This window comes from Bactrocera dorsalis, chromosome 3 (genome assembly GCF_023373825.1).
Source record: "Bactrocera dorsalis isolate Fly_Bdor chromosome 3, ASM2337382v1, whole genome shotgun sequence".
In the NCBI taxonomy this organism is placed as follows: Eukaryota; Metazoa; Arthropoda; class Insecta; order Diptera; family Tephritidae; genus Bactrocera; species Bactrocera dorsalis.
Window position 1 is genome coordinate 64,512,855 of NC_064305.1, and position 25,791 is coordinate 64,538,645.

At 35.7% G+C, this 25,791-nt stretch overlaps 1 protein-coding gene across 1 annotated transcript in view; it reads right to left on the bottom strand.

Annotated features, from left to right (window-relative positions):
- The window catches only part of LOC125777640 (GTP-binding protein Di-Ras2-like), a 34,966-nt gene extending 11,722 nt beyond the window's left edge, over nucleotides 1-23,244 (bottom strand). The window contains exons 1-3 of the mRNA XM_049452729.1: nucleotides 22,101-23,244; nucleotides 7,623-7,790; nucleotides 1,991-2,100 (exon numbers count right to left, since the gene is read on the bottom strand). Of these exons, the coding sequence (XP_049308686.1) occupies nucleotides 1,991-2,100; nucleotides 7,623-7,790; nucleotides 22,101-22,265 (443 nt within the window). The 5' untranslated portion in view covers nucleotides 22,266-23,244. The remainder of the gene's footprint in view (nucleotides 1-1,990; nucleotides 2,101-7,622; nucleotides 7,791-22,100) is intronic.
- Between the last annotated feature and the right edge of the window lie 2,547 nt (nucleotides 23,245-25,791).

Here is a 25,791-nt window from a genome sequence, read left to right on the forward strand (position 1 = left end):
TTAAACTTCCATTTAATATCGGTCAGTAAGTAAGAAATATTACAATGATGTTTTGATGAAAAAAAGAGATTTGTTAAAAATAATGTGATTCAGAGTGTCCATTTAGTCTAAACCGTGTCCTAAACCTCATTTATTAATTTGATTATTCGGTTGCGCTTTTCCTCCTACAACGCATATATCCAATTTTGTTAAGTTTACATATATTTCCGCGCGAAAACCAATTCTTCGAAATATTTGCCAAATGTCACATGAAAACAATCATTAGTGTTTGGAATGCTCTTGTCTTTCTTAATGATGAGTGAAATTACTCATTGAAGTATTAAATTATATTTGCGGATTTAAACTTCTGGTACAAATTTTTCAAAGAGGGTCGAGAACGCATTGACGAATCACGTGCAGGATGGCCATGAACATCAACTTATGATCAACACGCCAATAAAATAAGGGATTTGCTTGAGAATCGAAAGTTAGCCATAAGGATCAGTGAAAGCCACTTTGAAAGGACATTTTGACCTAAGAAAAGTGTATTCCAAAATCACTAAATTTTTACAATACTTTCCGACTACCAGGATGTCATGAAACATATTATTACCAATGATGAGTCTTTCATCTATGCTTCCTACCTTGAAACAGACGATCAATCGGCCTAATACCGTGCTAAAGATGAGCTAAAGTCGAAAGTACCATGTGAAAGCAAGTCAAAAATCAAGGCTATGTTGACAGTTTTCTTCGATTATGGAATTCCTTCGGGCAAACTGTCAACCAGGAATATTGCAATTGCGAGAAGCTATTCGTAAAAAAAGGTCGGAATTATGGGCCCGCATTCTTGATTTTGCACCAATTTTCGCAAAATTGTCAACCAATATCGTATTCCCAACCACTGTATTTGCCTGATTTAGCACCATGTGACTTCTGGAAACAAATGCTCTTGTGAAACCGGTTTGGAAATTTACTTTAAAAACTCTTCCGAGGATTGAAAAAAACGTTGGCACAAGTGTATTGGGGGATAAGTTTGACATGGGACGACATGGATTTTGAAGTATTTTTTACTCCTAGTATTACATAGGTCTATAAGATAGAAAATGTGATTGTAACCCATTCGGTTTCTTCGAATGTTGAATTCTTCTGCAACATTTTCGAACACAAAGTTGTAACAGCACCTAATAGTTTTTCCTTATTTTGGTCTTTACGAATTTGGGAGTATAAAATATTCTGTTGTACCCGAACTAAGCTCTCCTTGGTTGTATTATATTACACTTGTAATCGTTTTATCTGACAACTTTTGTTGGGGTCTCAACCGGATGAGCATGAGCAAAGTTTATAATTTAGATATTTTAATTGCAAAGTCGAAAAAGGTACATTTTTTATCGGAAAATGTCATCAGAGCTATATGAAAAATAAATAAAAATATTGCCCTGTTATGAAGCCAGTTACAAACCTTCTTTTAATAAATACTTAATTTACCATATAAACCACCCTGCATATGTAGTACGCACTCACTCGAACATTTATTTTGCTTTCGTTGCTATGCCGAATCGAGCATATTAACTGTTATCGGCAGAAACATATTTATTCCATCATTTTGCATAACTGTATCTCAATTGAAAATCGCAACACGCTCGCCGACAAACGGTGTGTTCGTATAAACAAATTTCTTTTCTCATCTTAATGTACACTTTAATTCAAAACATAATTTTGTACATTTGAATACTCATACGCACACACTATCAAAGGTGTTACCAACCGCAGGAGGTGGGAGCCGTTTCGGATTTACCACATAAATCAAACCGAGACAACGCCATGCAAAAAGCAAAAACAATGAAAATTTATTGAAAAATATTTTGTGTTTTTTCAGACACTAAAACCGCAAAAATATGCCGTTATGAGAGGTAAAAATATTCAATACACCTTCGTTACACACACACAGAGGTAGACACACAGACTTATGATTATAAATAAATTTAGGTTTGACTGAACTCACTGAACTCACCTTAGTCGCGGCAATTCACAGTAGACCCAGTCTGTGACTTCTTCCAGTCGCACCTCTCGGTGTGTATTGGCCAGATCAGATTTATTGCCAGCGATAACGATGGGAATATCCTTTGACAGCAGCAATTTATACCATGAAAAGGAATAGAAAGGTTAAAAGTTAGGTATATTTATACCTTTGTGTTTAAGTTTAAGTGAAATAGCAGTAAATACAAATCTACTAGTAATGGTCTGTTTTTGAATTTAGAACCGAAAGCAAAAACAACTACGCCAAAGACGTTCAAAGGTGATACATGACCTTATCTAAAATATTTCTCTTATATTAAACATACAAGTATTTGCATTATGACATCATACAAAATATCAACGAAAAAATGAAAATTTCTGAATAAATTAATATAAATATCCATAATATGTCTCAAAGCAAAAACAAATGCCGAATGTTGGCAATAAACTGTTGCGAAAAAACAATAATAAAAGGTGTTGTCCCAGAAGAAGTAATTCAAAGGTATTCGTTTATGAACTAGCTCAATGATTCTTAGGATCTACCTGCAGACATAAAGCACTAACATTCTTAGAATTTACACGCAGGTAAATGAAATGTGTAAGGATTTTTGTAAAAAATCCCTGCAAAAGTTACGCCCTCAATAATTGTAAATATTAGTAAGCCTTTCTACCTGCACTCAGCGGGCAGGTGGAAAATAAAAGTAATATCCTCGGCGGTACGACTATAAAAACGGGAGCATCGTGCCACACAACTATCAGTCTGCGCCAATCACTGCCATTGAACAGTCTACAACGCTTAAAATGTTTGAAATGACAAAAACACATATCTCAGCATTCGAAAAGCTGCTGCCAACGCATCCAGGATCGCTTTGGTACACTATTTTCTTACATCGCAACGAAATGAGGCATGGTGCTTCTCGTTATTTCGAAAACTCTTTGGGATTAGCCAAATCAAAATATTACGTAACCGACATTGCCCATATGAAACCAAAAATGTATCCACTAAAGTCGCCTAAATACTTAACACTTAGCCGGCAGCAACCGTACTACAACCGATTGAAACGGGAATTAACAGTTGCAAACTTGCAACAGGAAAGGACACAACAGACGCGGAAGGAGTTCGACGATTTTCAAGCGTACAGCAACCGATTGAAAGTACCAATTTTAAATATGCAGCTCACTGCTCATGAGATGGACGCGCTGCAAGCTATGGAAGATGATAGCGAGGAATGGAAAGCCATAAAAGAATTATTTATGAACATATTTTTTATATATGAAGAATTGGACCGACTAGATCTCGAATGCGAAAAAAAGGCAGCGGAAGAAAGCTTTAATTATCGATCGTCTACAATCAGAGGTGCATATTCTGAACAAATGGCGAACCTGTCCAAATATAATAACGAAATCACGACAAGCGAACCGAAAAGTGATGAACAAATGCCAAGCCCATCAATTGAACCGGCTGTCCTATATGGTATTCCAAATGCAGCACTAGAGGAAAGAGTGTTCAGAACTATGAGAAATGCTACTCGCTGGCCGCATGTGCAGAAGGACGCAAATCGAAAAAGAGTTTCACAATTAATGAAGTTGCCGCCAAGAAAAACAAACAAGTCGATTCAGCGAAATTTCCGGAAAAAATTATCACCGCGTGGACACTTCTGATTTTCAAAAAGACCAACTCGCAAACGGAAAAGTACGCAGAAAAGATAATAAAGGAAGCTGTCTATAAACTAAAAAATAAAAAATATATATTTGCAATAAAAGTTAAATTAAATAAGTCTGCAGGTTTAATGTTGAGCACAAAATGTATGATGGGTAGTCGAAAAAGTCTTTTCGCATTTCTAATCAAACATCAAATTATTTTCTTTTGTACTGAACCAAATGGGTACCATTTTGGTCGACCTCTTTTTTTCATTTTTCTGGTAGAGACATTATTCCATCACTGTAATACTTTTCTGGTTTCCCGGCGAAAAACTGCGATAGTAATTTTTAAAAGCTTCTCTTGAAGCCAACTTTACTTCATTAAGGGAGTTCCGCATTGACCGAAACAAATGATAGTATATGGTAGTTGCATCAAAACTTCTTAGTTAAGCTCTTTCAGTTTTTGTCGAGCCATCAAAGATGTGTGTGGTCTAGCGTTGTGTTGATAGAAGACGAAGCCCTTTATGTTGTTGTTCTGTCCGTTCTTTTTTCGCTTGTTGAGAGTAAAATGTAGAATCAATCGTTCGACTTTACTGGAGCAGCTCATAGTGGATGATTCCTTTCCAATCCTACCAAACACTCATCATAACCTTTCGATAATCTTTTTCGCACATTATTGTCATATTTGAACCACTTTTCGTCTCCTAAAATCGTTCGATTTCAATTCGCTTCAGCAAAGAATTGTAGACATTAATTCAATCCAACAAATTTTTCACAGACAATTCATGTGGTAGCCAAACATTGAGCTTTGTAGCCAGATTAGCCGTTTGATGATGAATGTTAGGTTCTTTAGCTAAGTCATGGTTGCTTATGTGACGGTCTTGCTTAATTATTGCCATAATTTTATCGATGGGCGGGATTATAATCCGATTTATTCTAGCTTAACACTACGGTAGGGGTTTTTGTAGGATTTATCCTCATTATTAATGCTTATATGGTTTAGGAACCAACTAATGACGCCGTGCGATCGTGGCTGCAGTCTAATTACGCCCTTCAACGAGCTCGTCCAAGGCTCAACTGTTCGAAGTTTCATTAAGATATCTTTTTACTCACGTACAGACATTCAGAAGTGTCATTGCACACTTAAGTGTAAAGATACGATTCCTTTTGAATGGTGACACGATACACATGAGCAGTACACACGATACGTTTATGATAACACAAATTAAATTTATTTAAAAAGAAGCAATTAATAAAGAAATACAAATATAAATGAATGTAATTTTTCGGCAGTCGACCCGTCTTCGATGGTTGTTGCTCTTCGACTTCTTTTCAACAACTCACACCGAGTCGTATCTTCTGTCACAATCAAATCAGAGGCGTATTTTGTGGCAAATACGCTCAGAGGCGCATTTTTGTGGCGTGACAGAAGTTAACTCGTCTCATCATCCTCTTCATTTTATATACACTTGTGGCTACGCAAAGCTTACCATTTAAAATTGTCCTCACTTTTAGATGTCACGTAATTCCACCCTCTTTTGGCTTGCCATCTAAGTTCTTAGTTTATTGTTAATGGTGAGACCACCTCTCTACAAATGTGCACCTCTTGTTTAGGTTACTAACCTACTCTTTAACCAGAATACAATTCAAAACTATTTATCCCTTAAAAGCTTCGCTTATTTCGGAATAAAAAAAAACTGATTTTGCAGGAAAGGAAAATAATTTCTGAATCGTTCATTTAATTGATATATGAATTATAGAACTTCAAAATCGACGAACAATCATTAATTAATAATTTCAAAGATTAATCGTTTATCCAACCGTTAACTGTCCACTGTCAGTTGTCACTCTAAGTAGTCTATACAATAGAACATTCCTCAATGTTAAGTGACGTTTACCAACCTGGCACACAGAATTTTTTCTTTCTTTTTTGTTTTTTCTTCATTCAGCATTGTTTTCTGCTCTGCCACACATCACATTACTTTTCATTGTAGTTAACAGATTGTTTCGCTTATCACTGAGAGTCACGACAAGCCGATTTATTTTCACATCAAATTGGCTGTCACGAACATTCGAACTAGGATATGAATTTTTGAAAAACAACAAGAAATTATATTGTAACCATAACCACACTTGTCGACACACATCTCGGTGTTAGCGTATGTGTGCGTGTGTGTGAAAATCTGTACTTGTTAATCGAAATGAATTCGTAATAATTTTTTTTTGTCATTGACGGGGTAATATTGCAATTTGAATGACTTTTCCACGCCGAAAATATGTATGTTTGTGTTAACGTCTCGTGAACAGTGAACGCAATTCTCCTGCCCCACACATTTGTTGACAGTTTACTCTTAACTATTTTTATATTTGACTTGCAAATTGATTGCTTGCACCTTTTGATTACTTTTTTTTGCGGAATTGTGACAAACGTACAAACACATACACATATTCCGTGAATATTAAAATATGTAAAAATGTATATCGCTCATTTGCTGCAAGACCGGCATAATTCAAAAAACGTGATTTTTGAGTTAATGCTGCAGAATTGTTCGTTATATCATACTTCATGTTGAGTGAAAAATTCATATGAATACCTCTTATATGCTCCGCGTGAGAAGAGGTGTAAGGTTGGAGTCACCGTGTAAGGTTGTAGTAAGTTGAAAACTTTAAACGCGTTTTCTGGCGAATCGATTTTTTTGACTTATGCCGGTCTTGCAGCAAATGAGCGATATGAACTACGAAGGTATACACAAAAGAGTGTGTGAGTGAGTGTTTGCGGTATATGCTTAAAATGAAATTAAATTTAGTATCAGTTCAAGTTGTGGAATGAAAGATGATTTTTATACCCCGAGTAGGGTAAATTAAGTTCATGACACCTAGCAGAAAACGTCAGAGGCCTTAAGAAATATTTATCTAAATGAGTAGACTCAATTTAGTTATGCTCGTCTGTTTGTCCGTCAGTCTGTCTCTGATTATCTTTATGGTTGGTTAGAAGCTAGGAGGGTAGGTTGAAAGAGGAGTTTTCTTAGCTTGGCATTAGGCTACAGGACCACTGTAGTGTTTTTCAAGTAAAGGTGACTGTTAATAAAGTAAAATAAGGTAAATAGAGAATGATTATATTGCGACCGAAAGCCTATTGTTCCTTTTAGTAATAAAATAGCCGTAGACGTACTGCTTTGGAGTGAAGCTCTGAGTTCTAAAAGTTAGTGCATTATCTGAAATAGCTCTCTAAAATATAGTTTTAAGGCACTCATCATCAGACTTTGGTTGCCTGGCCATAGTGAAGTCGTTGAAAGTCGATGAGGTTGCCGCAGGGACATCTTGTGTTCTAGCACTGAACAAATCGTCCTCGCGTGCGCTTAATAAGACGATGGTAGACGATCCGCCGCTGCGCGACTCTAAGTTTCTTTGTGCTTGGGTATATTCTGAACTACCCCCCCTTAGCAAAGTTCATCTAGCCGAATTCATAGTTCTATTTACTGATAATTGTTCAATAGGCATTCAGACTAAATTTCTTGCCGGACGCAATTTGTCAAAGTTAAATGGACGAAAATGATGTGGAAACAACGTGTACTTCCTCCTTCTTTACCCCTTTTTGCACAACTGAAATATAACCTGACTTGCGGTCGATGTTTTTCTATCTGAGTGATCTAAAAAACTTCAGAATTTTCAAATAAAAATTCAAGACGTTGAAGACAAAATTTATATATTCACGGTTGATCTACCTATGAATGAGATCGCAAAGTTGCTATAGATCATTCTTAGAAAACCACTTAGAATTATATATTTACTTCTAGTAAAATTCAAATTCAATTAAGAGCGGTAGGAATATATTAAATATAACTAAAGAAAATGAATTTAACGAGAAAAAGTCTACTCACCAACCACTCAGCGACATACCTTAACAAACGATAAATGTAGTATATATACCCCTCACACCTTGTTCCGTCACACCTTGAAAGCAATATGCAAACAACAAAACTCACCTGATAGTCGGCGCGCTGCTCACGTATCTCCTCAAAACATTGTTTGACACATTGAAAACTCGACGCAGACGTGGACGCATAGACCAGCATGAAAGCGTGGGCGGTGGCAATGTACAGGCGGCGCATAGCGGGAAATTGCATATCACCGGAAGTGTCTAAAATGTCAACCTGCCAATACAGGAAGATAATAATTTTCATTTAGTCTGTACATACTAACGAGAAGTTTGATAATTATATTTCTAAATACAGATAATTGTATTTAAATAACATCACAGGTCGAACTAATATAGCAAAATTTCAAGAAAAATATGTTTTTAGAATATTTTAGCCCGCTTGTTCCATCAAGAACGCCTTTTTGGAGAAAATAAAAATAAAATAGAAATAAAAAAAGTAAGTGAACACTTACAAAAATGGCTAATATATTTTCTTTCTATAAATGCAAAACCGAACTTATTAAATATCATGTAGAATACTTTTTGAAAATATTGTAATTCTTTTATTTGCTCGCAATTTAAACAATTAGTCATTTTATTTGTGAAGATGTTATCAAGAGTTAAGTGCTTGTTAAAATTACTGAGCACACAATTTTCATTAAGCGCATTTGCAAGAAGCATTTGTTTTAGGACGCTAGAAAAAAATCTAATACGCGAGTATGTAATGTATACATGGCGTATGAGTAACTTTGATGACCATGAAAATGGATAATTTTTATTGGCATATTTCCAAATTCGCTAAAAACCAGTGCCTATCTTGCATGAAGTCTGAAATCATCGAATGTATCAAATTAAATTCTTATATGAGTATTTAAAAAAAATATTTGGTGAATTTTAGGTATTTTCGGTCGACGAGTGTCAACTTTTACCCTAACAAAGTATATGCAATACTGCAAAATTTTACGAGGAATAAATTTTAGAACATTGTACTGTTTTGAACAAATTGCCAGAAGTTCATAAAAACAAGAAAAAACATTCACTTTGATTGTGTGGAAACTAGAGCAGCCTTCGCAAATTAAGCAGTTTCAAGGCAAAAACTTAATTTTGATCGTTCAATTTGTTTGGCAGCTATATGCAATAGTCATCCGATCGAAACAATTTCTTCGGAGATTACATTACTGCCTCAGGGAATAATTCTGAATTTCTTGAAGATAGCTCGTCAAATTAAAAAGTTATCGAGACAAGGAGACGATTTTGACTGTTCAGTATGTATGGCAGCTATATGTTATGGTGGTCCGATATTAACTATTTTGACAAATAAGCAGCTTCTTCGAGAGGAAAGAACTTACGCAAAATTTCTGATTGATATCTCAAGAACTAATGGACTTAGGGTATAAAAATTGACATATGAACACGGCGTATGAGTAACCTTTTCAAGACAGCGTTAAACTTGTTATAATTCCTAACAAACAAAAGTAACTTCTAACAAAAACACTTGAAATAATTAGTGTCCATTCTAATAATTGTTGATAATTAGATTTTTCCCACCTCCACACACACACAAATACCAGCAAACAGCGATATCTGCAATTGTTTTGTATAAAAAATAATTATTTTAATATCTCAAAGAGTGTTGCAAATGCATTAGTTTCTTCGCTGCACAAAAATACAAGAGCGCTGACACACATATAACTTTTGTTGAGGTACGTATTTTCTATGCGGTTGTGGTGAGTAGGCAACTTTATGTGAAGGCGTTTTATTGCATTTGCGTGCCTGGTCGAGACCTTGAAAACTTTGCAATTAATAACAATTACGCGTGCAACTAATTGCTTTTATGCCAACGGTCTGTGATTCTGTGATTTCAAATTCCACAATGCCATTGAATGCTGTCTACGTTTCAAGCTGTTTATTTATGCGTACATACACACGCACATACATATCTTAAATGTACGTGCAAGGGGTGGGTGTGCGTGTGTTTTCAGTTGGCATCGTAAACTGAAACTAATTGCATTGAAATTTTTCTACAGGTATGAACGAATGCAAGTCAAGAAACAATTGAAAACAAAGCAAAAGGAGGCTGCAATAAAAGAACAATTTATTTGCCTTAAGGCAGTTGATGGGGTGTCTTACGGTTACGCTGAATTGTTTAAGGTTGCTTTAAAGAAATTTGTGTGGGATAACACACTATTTTTACAAAGGCTTTAAATTAGAATTACGAACAGCGCAACTCCAGAATTCGTAAAGATATATTGTCAAATTAAAAAGTTTTACGTACAAGTAGTTGAGTTTGATCGGTCAACTTGTATGACAGCTATATTTTGTAGGAGTCTGATATTGGGGGTTCTAACAAATGAAAAGCTACTTGGTGAGAAAAGAAAGTGTGCACAATTTCTGTCCGATATCTCAATGACTGAGGGACTAGTTCACATATGCAAAAACAGACAGTTGCTTGTGCTGATTTACTTATCAAATTGTATTCGAGGATTAAATTAATTAACCATTCAATCCTTAATTTATAAGATTCCTGTTTCCTGAAGATATCCAGTAAAAGACAAACTTCCACGTTGCAGACAGCAGTAACAAATAAGAAATAGAAAAAGAAAGGCCTTTAGAAACTTATACTAAAGACTGGCAGCTTAAAATAAAAATTACCAATTTACTTGTAGGAACAAAGGCCGGAGTTGAGAAACACGTCATAATGGCCACGCCATCTTAAAATATACTGAACTAATTAATTGGATTACTAAAATGAAATTATCGCTATTTGCATACAAAGTAATGGAGTTATCTCCCGAGATGTATATATGGCACTGTTTTGGTTAAATTTTATGATATTTCATGAGTTTAATTTATACATTTTTAGGCCTGATTCACAAATATCTAAATAATGTATGTCTATGGTACTTTACTGACTAAAGAACCTGCTATAACCTGCACTTTTGATCTTTGTCTGCTCCTCTTGATCGTTCCTAGCCGGTACGATATATTGTCTGAATCAGATTCACCAAAAGAGACTGCTTACTTGGAAATATCTTTGATTTTTTTGTGTAAATTTCACATTTAAATTTCTGATATTTATTCTCTTTCTAATGCTGGTCGCCATACCAGTGTTCCATATCTAAGAATATAGTCTCATAACTGTATTCGGTTTTAGGCTTCAGTTTCCGATAAGAAACGAATTATCAATATTAATTTTCTAGCTCAGATTGATATCAACCTGGACCCCTATATATTTTGCTGTTGGAGACAGAGAAAGAGTAGTCATGCGGGCGTACTTTACTTAAAGGTTATTCGTACAATTTGTGCCAGGATATAATCCTTTATTTTATAATAGACTTGTATATAGCCATTAGCCTGCTGTGACTCGAGAAGCTGAAGCTTAAACTATAACTACTCTTCATACATACAAACACGCGCGTTTTATCAACATTGAGGAGACTAGTGCATAGGAAAGAGCTTAATATAAATAAGTTCAACATTTTTAATCTTGTAAGACAATAAGAACAACACAAACACAAACTTAGAAACTTAAAAGTCGCGCCAGTGATGAACCACCAGTCAAGTGGCAATAACTTTATTTATTCCAGTGTTTAGGAATCTATGACAAAATGCAAATTAATTACTTCTAGCGACTAAAAGGAACACTCCCATACATACATATACATATACACATATAGTATACATTTATTATATATGTCACCCTACATATCGCTAGCAGTACGAAATATTCGACTAACACAGATATACAAGCTATCTGACTGTACATACATACATATTTACATTCGGGTGCCTTATATATCCCAAGTTGATTTTTCGATTTCAAAAATATGATATTCGAATATGAATTTTTCGCGTTATACAAAAAAGGTCTGAATAATTTGTTTCATAAAAATATTAGTTGAAAAGTCAATGCAATGCTTATGATTAAAAATATCTTCTATGCGAATGTAAGGGTCTACATATATAGGCAAATAATCGTAAATATCGGTTGCAGATCGGAACTTCCTCAAAAGCGGTACAAAGAAGAGAAAATAGGATGAGGGGAGTTTAGTCCTGGTGGAGTCACAATGGGACTCTAAGTGCGTCGCTAGACAGCCACTCTACTTGTCTATATAAAGTTATGTATCAACTGTAATACCTTCATGTAGTACACCATGTGGTATGAGGAACGCAGAGTATATAAATAACTTGTATGAACGCTTAGTACATAACGGAAAACTTTGTACTATAATAAAATTTTTTCAAAGTTTTAGGTTTACGCTTTTTATACAAACTATCAAAAATCCCATGTTATAGAGTTTATTTTTGTTAAATTCTTAATTATAGGGAAAAAACTTGAGATAACCGTTGCAAGTCCACAATGAACTTGACAAAGAACGGATACCCTACTGTGCATACGAACTTATATACATAAACACCTGCAATACCACGACATTAAACTGCAAGCCGTGAGCGCTAATTCCCTTGGTGTTGGCAAAACTACCGCAACAGCTTCGTCGTTGCGTTGTTGTTTCGCTTAGCCATGGTTTCGTTGAGCCATTGGTTTTGTTGTATGTGTTTTCAGTTTTTGTCGCTACACGTATCATTAATCAAATTTATATACACGTCGCTCTCAACTTGGCTTGGCATATATCCACAGCCACACACACACACAGATTTGAATATACTCGGCAACAAACACCCAAATACAACAAGGACTATATGGGAGCGTATACATGGGTGTGTGTCACTTTGTGAAAATTGCCTTTACCTTTCGCTCTCTACGGATTTGTTGCTTAACAAAGATTTCCAGTATGTAAACGTATCTTTAGCAACCTTCATAGTCTCTTCAGAATTGCGAGGATTTTTGTACAGTAAGTTTGGGAATTATTTGTTATATATTTGGTTCTACTTTAAATCTGCAGGTGGCTGAGTACAGAAATTAAAATACTTTTTATGGAACATTCATTGGTGGTGTGAGCTGAGAGTAAATAGTTCTCTACATTTCATTACATTACAATCGCTTGGACAAAAGGTTTGCACGGCGCACATTGGTATATCTGTGGCCGAAATTCAAAAATTTCATGTTGTCTGATTTGAATGAAAATTTCACAGTTTGTTACCAACTATCTATACATTATTTTCCCAAAGTATTAGGATTCTATCTGCATTAGTTTTTTGTCCAGAAATACCCAAACTTGGTGAATGTAGAGAACATCAAAATTAGCAAAAAATTTACTCAAAAGTCAAATCATTGATACAATAAAACAACTATTGAAATTCAACTTTGTTATTATTTTTCATTTATAATATGTATCAAAGAAAAAATTTGCATCAAAATCCATTAAAAAAAATAATGCATAAAAAATTTTGTGGAACAACATAATTTGGACGTCAAAATTTCAATGTTCTTCAAATTCAAAGTGGTGCATCTTTTTAGCGCTGTCTACCGCTGTCGACATACATATACCGAATTAAAGCCTGAAGTCTCAGCTAAACGATAAAAAAAAATTCATCTGCCCCAAATTGCCCCCCTTGAAAAAAACAATGTCAGAATGTCACGAAAATGTTAAAAATTTGCTAAAAGAGACTTAATAAAAGAGAATTTAGTTGTATGGGAGGTGGGCGTAAAAGAGGGCGGATATTATTGAAATTTAACACCAACATATATAATGTCATGAAAATGCTATGTACCAAAAATCAGTGCTGTAGGTCAAAAATTAAGTTTCACCTTATATGGGAGGTGGGCGTAAAATAAAATTTTTTAAAAAAATTTTTCCATTTTTTTCTTGATTGGAATCCAAAACAATGATATACCAAATGTCATTGTCCTGCGACAACTCCTTATATTTTTAGCCGCAGTATGCACTAGCAGAAACCTATGTGCGGCGTCGTATTGGAAATGCCATATTTTTTCACTTAGCACGCAACGAATATTTATACTCTCGCAACAAAGTTGCTAAGGAGAGTATTATAGTTTTTTTCACATAACGGTTGTTTGTAAGTCCTTAAACTAAAAGAGTCAGATATAGGGTTATATATACCAAAGTGATCAGGGTGACGAGTAGAGTTGAAATCCGGATGTTTGTCTGTCCGTCCGTCCGTCCGTCCGTGCAAGCTGTAACTTGAGTAAAAATTGAGACATCATGTTGAAACTTAATACACGTATTTCTTGGCTCCATAAGAAGGTTAAGTTCGAAGATGGGCAAAATCGGCCCACTGCCACGCCCACAAAATGGCGGAAACCGAAAGCCTATAAAGTGTCATAACTCAGCCATAAATAAAGATATTAAAGTCAAATTTGGCACAGAGGATCGCATACGGGAGAGGCATATCTGGACGTATCCTTTTTGGAAAAGTGGGCGTGGCCCCGCCCCTTTCTAAGTTTTTTGTACATATCTCGGAACCTACTATATTTATGTCAACCAAACTCTATATAGTCGTTTTCTTCAGGCATTTCCATATACAGTTTAAAAATGGAGGAAATCGGATAATAACCACGCCCACCTCCCATACAAAGGATATGTTGAAAATCACTAAAAGTGCGTTAACCGACTAACAATAAACGTCAGAAACACTAAATTTTACGGAAGAAATGGCAGAAGGAAGCTGTACCCAGGCTTTTTTTAAAAACTGAAAATAGGCGTGGCGTCGCCCACTTATGGATCAAAAACCATATCTCAGGAACTACTCTACCGATTTCAATGAAATTCGGTATATAATATTTTCTTAACACCCTGAGGATATGTACGAAATATGGGCGAAATCGGTTCACAACCACGCCTTCTTCCAATATAACGCTATTTTGAATTCCATCTGATGCCTTCTCTATATAATACGAGTATATATATTAGGAACCAATGATGATAGCGGAATAAAACTTTACACAAATACGGTATTTTCACCGAAAATATCAGTAAATCTCTCAGAATTTAATTCTAATTAATTTTACAGCAAAATAAAAAAATATGTAAATGACGGATAATGAAATCTCGATTATCACTTTATCGTGCGAGAGTATAAAATGTTCGGTGACACCCGAACCTAGCCCTTCCTTACTTGTTTTCTTTCAAAATGTACAATCCATCTTCTTTTTTGGAGGGAGGAAACAACTAAATGATACTATTGGCCAATAAAACACAAATGTCATCTGAAGATAAAAATGTCATGAACTCATTAAGCCATGAAATAACTATGGTGATAGACGGAAGATAGTAGCAAAACCAAAAGATAGATAGAATGAGAGTTAGAAAGAGGGACACAAGTAATAGATTGCTAAAAGCTTACCACCAGCGAAAAGGTATAGGATAGGAAATATTGGAAATTTGCGGAACAGCCTTAAATGTGCGTAGCGATTCACGCTTTATGTCTTCAGTTGACTCAAAACAATTCCCTCGGAGCGGGCGTTTAAGTTTGCGGAATATCTAAAGTCACACAGAGCTAATTCAGGCGAATACAGTGGTTGGTTTGCGAAAAATCACGACGAATCGATACAGTATGCGACGGTGAAAAATTAAGAGTTGTCAGCCCATAATAGACCCAAAACTCATCGCCCCTAAGAATACGTTTTATGATGTCCTGGTAGTCAGAAAGCTGTTTTTCTAAAGAATGAGTAATTTTGGAACCAACCGTGCTTTCACTTTTCTTAAGCTCGAAAGCTCTTTCATAATGGTTTTGACTGATGCTTACGATATTCCGATGGCAGTAAGATTAAAAAGAGGAATTGAAGGTGATTCTGTGCAAACACAGTCTAAGTACTTTTTCAGTATCAAATATGAAACTTGGAATTCTAAGTTTTTTAAATAAATTTTTTCATGGAAAAAATAATGCATGTAAAAATTTGTTTATTGTGAATTGACCAAATTGACGATGTAATCTCCGAAAATTGGTAAGATCGGATTGCGGTGGCACATAGCTGCAATACAAACAGAATGATTAAAATCAAGTTCTATATAAAACATAAAAATATTCTTCATAATCTTTTTTTTTATTTTTAATTGCGTTTTTTTTTTTACATAAGTCTCACATCGAAAATTAAAATGAGTGCCACTCTAATATCATGAGTAAGTGCTATTTCTAATCATTAATTGAAGCCATAAATTTTCATAATTAATTTTAAGCTATTTTTCGGTTTGTTGAAACGCATATTTAATGAGTAATGATAATGGAAATTGAGGAGAGCAACGCCAACATGTTGGCACCGGCTCAATGATAACGGCAAACTATAAACAAGGCAGTAAATAATAAGTGAATGAGCGTAAAAGCGCGGAAGTCACGTGCCAAAAAGTAAATAAAATACCGTTAGACACACATTTTCACACTGAAAACACACACATACAAACGTCTAAGTCTAAGGAAGATCAACAACACCATGCACATACATCTGTCAAATCATGGCTTTGCGGCACATAGACACTTTTAAATATACACATTCCGCAGAAATAACTATGTACGCCTTAAATTAAATAAAACTGTCGTCTATACGTACATACGAATATGTTGTTATTGCTGCTGCATACAGTTCTCAAGGCGCTTTGGCCTTTCTTTGACAGTCCTAGGGAAAAACATATACTCCCGTCTTGGTTGATATCTGGTGACAGCTAAACACACATATTCACACACAACTTGGTAATGATCCTATAAAATATTTAGACTTCGAGGCTCATGTCTCGCATCTCACGTCGATTGTTTAATGTTGCTCATACGCTCCGTTGAACCGCTGCAATGTTGGGTTTATCATTATTAGTATGACAACAACGTTCAGTTTGTGCAGCAACAACATTTATTCATAAACCAACAATTTCGATGTGTTTTTTTTTGTACCAATTTTATTCTTTGTCTGTTCTGTTTTCGTTTTTTTACAATTTTCTAAAATTGCTTATTCAATCTTTCGATTACTTTATCGTATCGTTTTGGCTGCGCTTTATTTAACAAGCAAGCGCACGCACATCACTCATTTATCATGATGTGTGTTTGGTATACAGTCACATTAGCTGTATCCACCACAATTATATTTCCGCATTGATGCTTCCACAAGCGAATCAATCAAAACGGGAAATCACAGACAAGTGATTTTTAGTTCATTTTGAATATAATTTTGGGTTTCAGAAAAATTTCTTTCGACTATCAGATGTAAGTAGAACACCAAACATTTTGAAGTTGTCATATGTGTTGATTTCGAAAATGGAAATGCGAAAGACAAAACATCATCTCAGGTGTCTACACTATACACCAAACAGAAAATTACATGTATTGTGACAAAAGCGGACGCGGAAATTGTAATTATATTCCCCGAGTAAATGATATTTCAAAATAAGGTATTTTGCTGAGAATTTTTCTTAAATTTTGTATTTCTGACCAAAATTTGTGTGCGGAATCGCTACAAATATTGGAAAAGGCTTACGGTGTTCCTGTTCTATTAAAACCACAAGCCTCCGAGTGGTAAAAAGTCTACAAAGACGGAGAGATCGTTGAAGACATGACTCGTTCTGGGTGACCTTCGACCTTTTCAACTGATGAAAATATTAAAAAAGTGAAGGATTTTCCAACATCCGGCTGACTTTACTCTATACCTATATGATAGGGGTTACACCTTAAATTTCTTCTCTGGCTTTGATTTTTGAAAGTTGTAAGAGATGATCGCTGCAGTGTGCCATATTTTGAAGCAAGAGATTGTATGTCGGAGATATTATAGGTACAACTGTTGGCTTGAAATTCATTAGGTTGAAGTCGAAATCAAAACCTGAGATCTTTCAAGCGCATCCAGAGCAAGCAATTCACTTTTTCTGTGCATGTTCCATCTGAGTTAGAGCTATTTACACTGATTTTCATCCAAGTCTTGAAATAGTTGACACAAAGGTTGGCGCTTTAATGACAGAATATCCAAATTTAAAGCTGTACTACGATCACAAATTTTATATAAATTAAAATAGTGAAACTGAACCAACTCTAGTGCTGCCACTAAATTCTAATATATGCAAATTGGCACTTATCTACAAACTCTCGTACACATAACTGTCAATTTATAGCGTATACTATGTCAACAATAGCAGTTGAATGGCAATAAAACTCGCCTGATTGGTCTGAAATTATATCGCGGCAATGAGAATTTGCTGTCAATTGGTTAATTTAGCAAGCATGTGTCCAGCAAAGCGAGACTGTCGGCAATGAAGCAGGGCGCGCATCAGCTTGTTGAATCGTTATCAGTGTGAAATGGGCTGTCGTGGCATTTGCGGTCAACGAACAAGCCTACAAGCATTAGGTAGACGGTGAAGGGGAGGTATAATGCCTAAATGCCATCAACGTCGGCGCTGACTAGGCTGGAAATAAACATTTGTGGTTCAAAAGTGTCATGGAAATTGGTTTACAAGACGACGCTCTCATATGGCACTTATTCGTAGGATATGGAGACACAAATAAAACGAATACGTACGAATAGATGTACGACTGAAAACGATGATTAAATTTTAATACAACCTGACCCTCTAGCAATGGAAAGGCCTACAAGTCTATGATTATATAAATTCCAATGAAGAAATCCATAAAAGTGATGCCGATTGTTCTGGTAAAACTGAAAGTGAAGCGTTGAGAAGAGCTTAAAAGCGATATAAAATAGAAAAATATAAAGTGTCATAACCAAATTCAAAGAAAAAATGCAAATCAAAATAACTAAGTGACATAAAGTAGTGAAAAGCTGCTGTTTTAGTCTGACACGTGTATGATAATATCATTGATAATACTTTAAAGATAAACACTTATTATGAAATCAAAACAAAGTGTTCTTCCAATGAATTGATAAATTTCGGTGTTACTTCTAAACAACGTGTCAAGAATTTTTCAAATCTCAAAATTACATCTGCGACGAATCTATTAAAGGTAAAGTCAGGTACGCGAGGTTCAATATATGACTTATTTGTAAATCACTACTGAAGATGCCGAGGCCCCTCGTAAGCTATCGAGGCTTTCTGTCAGTCATTACATCATTTATCTGCATTTTTACACCGTGAGCAGAGTATTTTCAAATATGACGAACAACTGATAAGGAGCAAGCTTCTTTGTAGAATATAGTCTGAAAAAAGCATGCCCGACGATTGGAATTAAAGTGTGCTCTGCAAAATCCCCAAATAGGGTCATCCCGCAATCTCTACCAACTATCGTGGGATAATCCTTCTCAACATCGCATATAATGTTCTATCGAGTATTGTGTAAAAGATTAAAGCTCAACGTCAACAAACTGATTAGACCTTATCAGTGTGGCTTCAGACCTGGAAAATCCACAACTGACCTAATATTCACCATGCGCCGAATCTAGGATAAAACTCGTGAAAACAGGAACGAAACACACCAACTCTTCGTCGATTTCAAAGTTGCTTTTGGCAGAACGAAAAGAAGAATTTGGTATCCCGAAAGACTAATACTCCTGTGCAAACTAACGTTGAGCAACGTCAAAAGCTCTGTTAGAATCGGGAAAAACCTCTCCAAGCCGTTCAATAACAAACGAGGTTTCAGACAAGGCGACTCCCTGTCGTGCGACTTCTTCAATCTGCTGCAGGAGAAAATAATTAGAGCTGCAGAACTGAATCGAGCAGGTGCAATATTTTATAAGAGTGAACAGCTGCTGGCGTATGCCGATGATATTGATAGCATTGACGCCGTTACTCTTAGCAACCGCGCTTTTGCTTTCGCCAGACTGGATAACGAAGCGAACAAAATGGTTCTGGTAATGAAAGAAGGCACGAGAAGATATCTTCAGTCATCAAACATACAGTTATTGTATTTGCGACTTGTTGACTTAGCAAACTTTGTCAACTAACGGCAAAAGCGTGCGTACGCGAGTGCTTGTGTCTGTACGCTATATAATTATTCCGTGTCGAGCGTGTCATGTTAAAGATGTTTGCAGACAAAAGTTCTCTCCTTAATTGTCTTCTAAGTGAATTTGTGTTTGTATGTGTGACTATGCTTTGCCAGTGCGCAACGTGGCGAGACAAACTCTAGTGAAGCTAAATACTTGAATATATAGTATAGTATGTATGTGTACACGTAGGGATGTATGTGTATGACTTTCTTTTAGGTTAGTAAGCATTGCTGTTGCCACGTCGATGAATAGTTGAAGCATTAGGTGTGCATACGCATGATCCCTCCAGGAGTATACTTGACAAAAACTTACAATACAAAAACAAAAACATGGAAAGAACAACAACGAACAAAAAATCAACTACAAATTTAATTAAACAGTAATATACGTCGCTGCTTCATGTTGCTTAGAAGCATTATATGATATAATGATTTTCTGCTTTGTAACCTGATACACAGACACAAACATACACACATACTCGTATATGTAGTAAATGTGAGCCAAAGTTAATAGCTCCAGGTTGAGAATTTAAATAGCTAATCTATAGGAGTAAACTGGCAAAGCTCGACAATAAAGTCAAAGAAATGTGGGAATATTTTAGGAAGCAGATTATTTTCCAAAGACACCATTGACACTGGCACATTTTTTCCTTAATTTTGATAGTGGTTATTGATCGCTAACGAGATTGTAACCGACAATATGTCAGAGGCGCAATGCTGATTTAATTATTTAGTTCTAGGTCGAAAATTCAGAAAAGCCAAACTTTCTCATAATGATAATGAAAGTCCTCAAAAAAAATTAGACTCTGTAAACTCTCTTAAGCACTCAATTAATGTTTTTGTAATGAAATTGAACTTTGTACTCGGCTTAGGAGCATTAATTTCGACACTGAGGTTTCGAAATAACTTCTTATTCTTATTTAACACTATTACTCTGGATCAGTCTGGGCTGAGACCACGCACCCTCGCCAGTTAGCTCTATCCTATGCGAGGTCACGCCAGTTGTCTCGTTGTCCACAAAGTGGGTTTGTAGTTGAAGAAGCTTTTCGTTAAAGCATGATCTTCCATGCGAACGACATGGCCTAAACAGCGCATTTCTTGCCTTTTTATGCGCTTTACTATATCCATGAGATATTTAGATATACAGTTCGTGGCTCCATCTTTTTCGCACTTATCGCTCACGTGGGCGAACCTGAAGATTTTGCGAAGAGCAGTTCTTTCGAATGCTTGAAATACTTTCTCAAAGTCGTCATTATCCATGTTTCTACGGCGTATTAAGTATAGAACGGGAATAATGAGAGACTTTTAAAGTTTAATTTTCGTTCGTCGAGTGAAGGCTTGCTTCTCAATTCCCTGTTCTCAGCACAGTTGGTTCTTCATAATCAAAACAGATCTGAACTTTTATCAGGAAAAGCGCTATCAACTGCCAGATTTTTTCAAAGTTACGTTCACAAGCAACAAAAATAATCAACTTCTAAACTAACCAAAATGATTTCAGGGTTATGAACATGCGGACGAAATACCGTGCAGCGATTGCCTATCTAAAAATCTATCTTTTTCACCGGTTTAAACTCCTGCAAACAAATTAAAGCAGGTAGAGATTAAAAATCTCAAAGTAGTTGTTCTGTTAGATACAAGTATATAGGTTAGGTTAGGTACGTCCGGCAGGCTAATGAGTCACGTATATACCAATTTTTGTCCTCAGAGATTGCCAGCAGGTATACTTACACCACTTCATGAGTTCATGAGAAATAGTCATACTTCATGATGTCAACGCTTCAAATGAATTCTTATAATTGCTGCGGTCTCACTAACGATATCTCTTACAGTAACACATACCATTTGGCTTTCAAATGATTGAAGCGTTGTCTGGTGACCGCATAAGCACTAGAGATGCTTCATCGTTTCCTTGGTGCTTTGCTCTTGACATTACCGGCCCCATTGTGCAACCTTGTGCCGCTACCAGTGACCAGTGTGTACTCGAAACATGTTCCTACAGTCTCTTTATCAACAATGAGAAGGGATTTTGTGTATTTCTGATCTACCGGTGTGCACATGAATTTTGCAAGTTTGCATCTATGTAGGTGATACTTTTAGACCTTCCTTCCCATGCTGCTATCCAAATCGTTGTAAAGCCAATGCATGGGCTTACCAATGACAGCTACGATTTCGGATGCTTGGTATATATCAGTCTTGGCAACCTCGTCCACTAAGCTGACGGTAGTCGTCCCTCTACTTTTGTTGCATAAAAATTCAAGTTTCGATTGGAAAATAAAAGTTAGGCCTCACTTACCCGACATTCATAACCTACAGGTCTTACATTAACCTCTTAAACAAATCCATTTTTGTGGCATAGTGACGTGATTAATATCGTGTGACCAATCACTCAGAGAATTCGAGTGAGTTAAACTCGCTATGGGAAATTGCAATCAAAAATAAGTCCTGGAATGAATAAATCATATTGAAGGTAATAATAATGTGTACTACAGCGGAAATGTCATTCAAATGGGTGACGAAATGGTGGGAGAGCAAAATAAAAGGCTCCTTCAGAATGCTTCGAGAACAAGGAGGGAGGAACATGTCAGCATTTAAGGGGGAGCCTGGTTTAGAAGCTTCAAAAAATCGATTTTACCTTTTAAATTAATATTTCATAATTTTTCCAAAATTCTTTTTATTAACATTGTAAATAAAATTACTCTTCAACCTTACTCACCTTCAGGGTAACGCCGCCCAAATCATATTCACGATTAAAGAGATCCTCGACCGTGGCACGATATTTGTCTGTATAGGTCTTGAAGAGGAACCGTTTGATGATGGAACTTTTGCCCACACCAGCACCGCCCAGTATAACCAGTCTTATGCGCTCCAAGTCAGACATTATGAACACGGCTGACGACGGCAACTGTAGACGTTCAGCAAATGCTTACACGCAAAGTTGCTTGGACAACCAACAGTCAGCAGTAACTGTTATTATTTGATTTAACTCTATAAGCTGAAAGCTCGGCGGCTGAGCTTCGTTCGTTAAACGTGGCTGTGCGCTTAATAACGGTACAATTTCAAATTTAGATTACCTTGTATAAAATTATTTGATTTTCTTGCTTCGAGCGAAGGCAAATACAACTGGGATTAACGTTATTTTTTATAAGAAAATGCTCGAAGTAAGATTTTTTCAAAAGCTCGTTGATTGATTAGAGAAAGATGAATTTAAAGCTTCTCACGCATAACAGCTCTTAACACTACACCACCAAAACCAAATGGGAAATATATTTCTCGGAAATTGTTCACTATTATACAGCACAAACACTCAAAAAATTACTTTAATGTGCTTAATGAGCTTTTGATTCCTTCTTAATTTGGCTTTCTTTATTTGTATTTAACACTTTTACTTTACTTTGTGTACTGATTACTTCACACTACGGTGTGAGAGTGGCCGCTTGGGACGTGACGGATGCGTGAAAATTTCATTATGCGTTCGCATCCGATTTACATCCGCTTCCGCTATTTGCCAGTTCACTTTTTACACCAACAAATGTTCTATTCTTTTACACTTGTTGCTGTTGTACGCATTGTCAATTATCTGTTCGTGTATTTAAGTATGGTGGCGGCACCATATGACGCGAACGCCGTCATCAGTCTCTTTTCACACTTTCCACAAGTGCCTTCTTTTACACGCTGAAACTTGTGGGTAGTTCATTCTTCTTCTTCTCTTCCTTTTTCTGAGGGCTTTTTATTGCTTATTTGACGTATGTGCTCGCATTACTTTCGTATTTTACGATATTGCTACTAATTCGCATGTCGTTTGCCTTTTGTTAATGTTTTTAAATGCTGCTCTTATATCTCTCGAAGATTGTCCACGCAATTTTATACCGTTTTGCCATTGTGCGGCGAAGAATTAGCTGAAAAGATAAAGTACAAGAAAATGGTTAGTGGATGACCTATAAAATTACATAGTAAGAAAAATAAATTAAAAAGGTTTTCGTTGAAGTTTAGTCAAGAGCTAAGATATATTTTCTGGGATATAGTAAATATATTGACCCTAATGCCACCTAACGAGCATACTAAGAAACATTAAATATTCTACTGCCGTTAGAGTAGCACCTGCAGAATATTACCGTATACAGTTTATCTGACTAAATTTGTCTTCTAAATAAATCGGGCATATTATACGAAGGTATGTGGCCATAGTGAAAACTTTGGAGTTACGAACAATTGTTTCAACGCTGGACCAAAAATAAGTCTCGAAAGCAATAACTCGGTCGAACCATGTGCCATCGAATGGAAGAAATCGCTAAGCGGACGATGGGAAATATGGCGTGTGGAGAGCACTTCACATTAAAGTGTTGTCAGGTGGGTTTTAACTGGTTTGGCAACGTTAAGCTTCACAAGATCTACATACTTGCATTTGGCACCGATCTTTATCCACCAACGTTTCCAATTCACCGTCTTCGAAGATCCGGACGGTCTTTAATATCGATATCGCTGCCTTTGTAGCGACAAAACCAATCACGACACGTTGTTTCACAAGGCAACATCTTCTTAAATAGTTTGGAGTTCCCGATGTGCTTCAGTCGTTGATTTCTTTGACTAAAGGAAGGAAATCAACCCTTCACCCTTAAATTCGGTAAAATTCTAATTCTTTTATTTTTATAATTTCAGAAGGTACAAAGGCTAATAATATTTAAAAAAATTCGATTGTTTTGAACCTGTAAATCATCATAAGTCAAAAGAGTTAAAGAGACAGAGATTAAACATTGATGAGGAACTCAACGTTTCTTCGTTGGTTTTGGAGCATGGTAATGTTAGAATCCAAACTAAAGGCCAACAGACTTAAATCTTTTGCAAAAACGACAACGTATCCCAGAACTTTTCATTCATTAAACTATTCATTACCGGTGACGAGACGTGAGTTACGAATACGACGTTCACATACCATTCTAGCGAATGAAAAAACTGAAGCATTCATTATTGGATAATATTCAAACGAATAGACCACGTCCAGCTCGTCCAACATTAAGTAAAGAAAATATAGTAGCCGCCGATGGGAGTGTACGCGAAGACCGTGGAGTGTGAATTTGGTACAATTAACTTGGACTGACCTATAGAACGACTTGGCGCCTATTTCTAGTGCAATAGGTAAGTAAACAAGCAGAATTTCTACATTTGGGACGAAGAGCAATCTAAAGAGATTCAAGAGTTGCCATTTCAAAAAACAGTTTGATAAAGTTTGTGGGCTGGTAGAATTATCGGCAAGTTTTCTTTATAAATAATGCCGGTGAGAACGCAATCGTCAATGGGAACCGTTAATGCGCCATAATAGCCGACTATTTGATGCCTGCAATTTAAACTTGTGATCTCGGCAACATTTGATTTCAACAAGACGGCGCCACTTCCTACACAAATTATCAATCAAAGAATATATTGAGAGAACACATTTCCTGTGGAAATGTAAAGTCTGAGGTCTATGCGGGCGAGACGCGAGCTTAGTATAAACATCTCTTGCCTGAAAGCAGTCAAAATGACTGCCTTTCGGCAATGTAGATATAACACACATGTATATACTTGTATATATATTGGAAGTGTATATATATTGGAAGTGAAATGGAAATCCATTTATATGCTGTAGAAAAAGTCACAAAATTATTAGAAGCTATGTCATTATTTAATTCACATTTTTTTTAATTGAAATTCGAAAGCATTCAAATTGACTTGCTTAGGCAATCTATTGTTAATAAGTAATAATTCCAATATATAAGTAAATGCACGAGCATACATTTTTATGGATTTCTACATAAACACATTTTTATGATAGCTAAATTCTAATTACAAAAATAATTGCAGAGTAAACAACAATTTGCGGACTCATTCGATAAATATGATTATATAATTTGCTCACCTAAATGTAAATAAATATACACTTATACAAATAAATTTACACTGCTGTAAAAATAACAAAAAAAGTTATGCCAATTATTTGTGTGCAGATAATTATCATCTTAACGTCAGTAGTTTATAGCTTATTTAATCATAATACATAAATTTGAATGTGAAACTGTCGCAGACAATATCATTGTAATTTATTTGCTTTTTATCCCATTTAAAACTCTATTTATTATCGTAGAAACATTTGAAATATGTAGTTGCTAAAAGTCATGAGGTTAGAGATGGAAGAGATTTTTTAGTCTATCCTTAAAATATTTTTATACTTTATTCAAACATTTATAATAGAATAGAAAGTGTTTTCTGTTATGTTTTGTGAGTGATGCCCAGCGACTGTTAGATAGCTTGTGAAGGGTGATCCATTTTGAGGTTAACTTCTTTTTAAAGAAAAAACACAGAAACTTCAAATTGAATGGGGAATGTTTATTATATTTCGAAAGAATATTCTTTGAAGATTATCTCTTTCA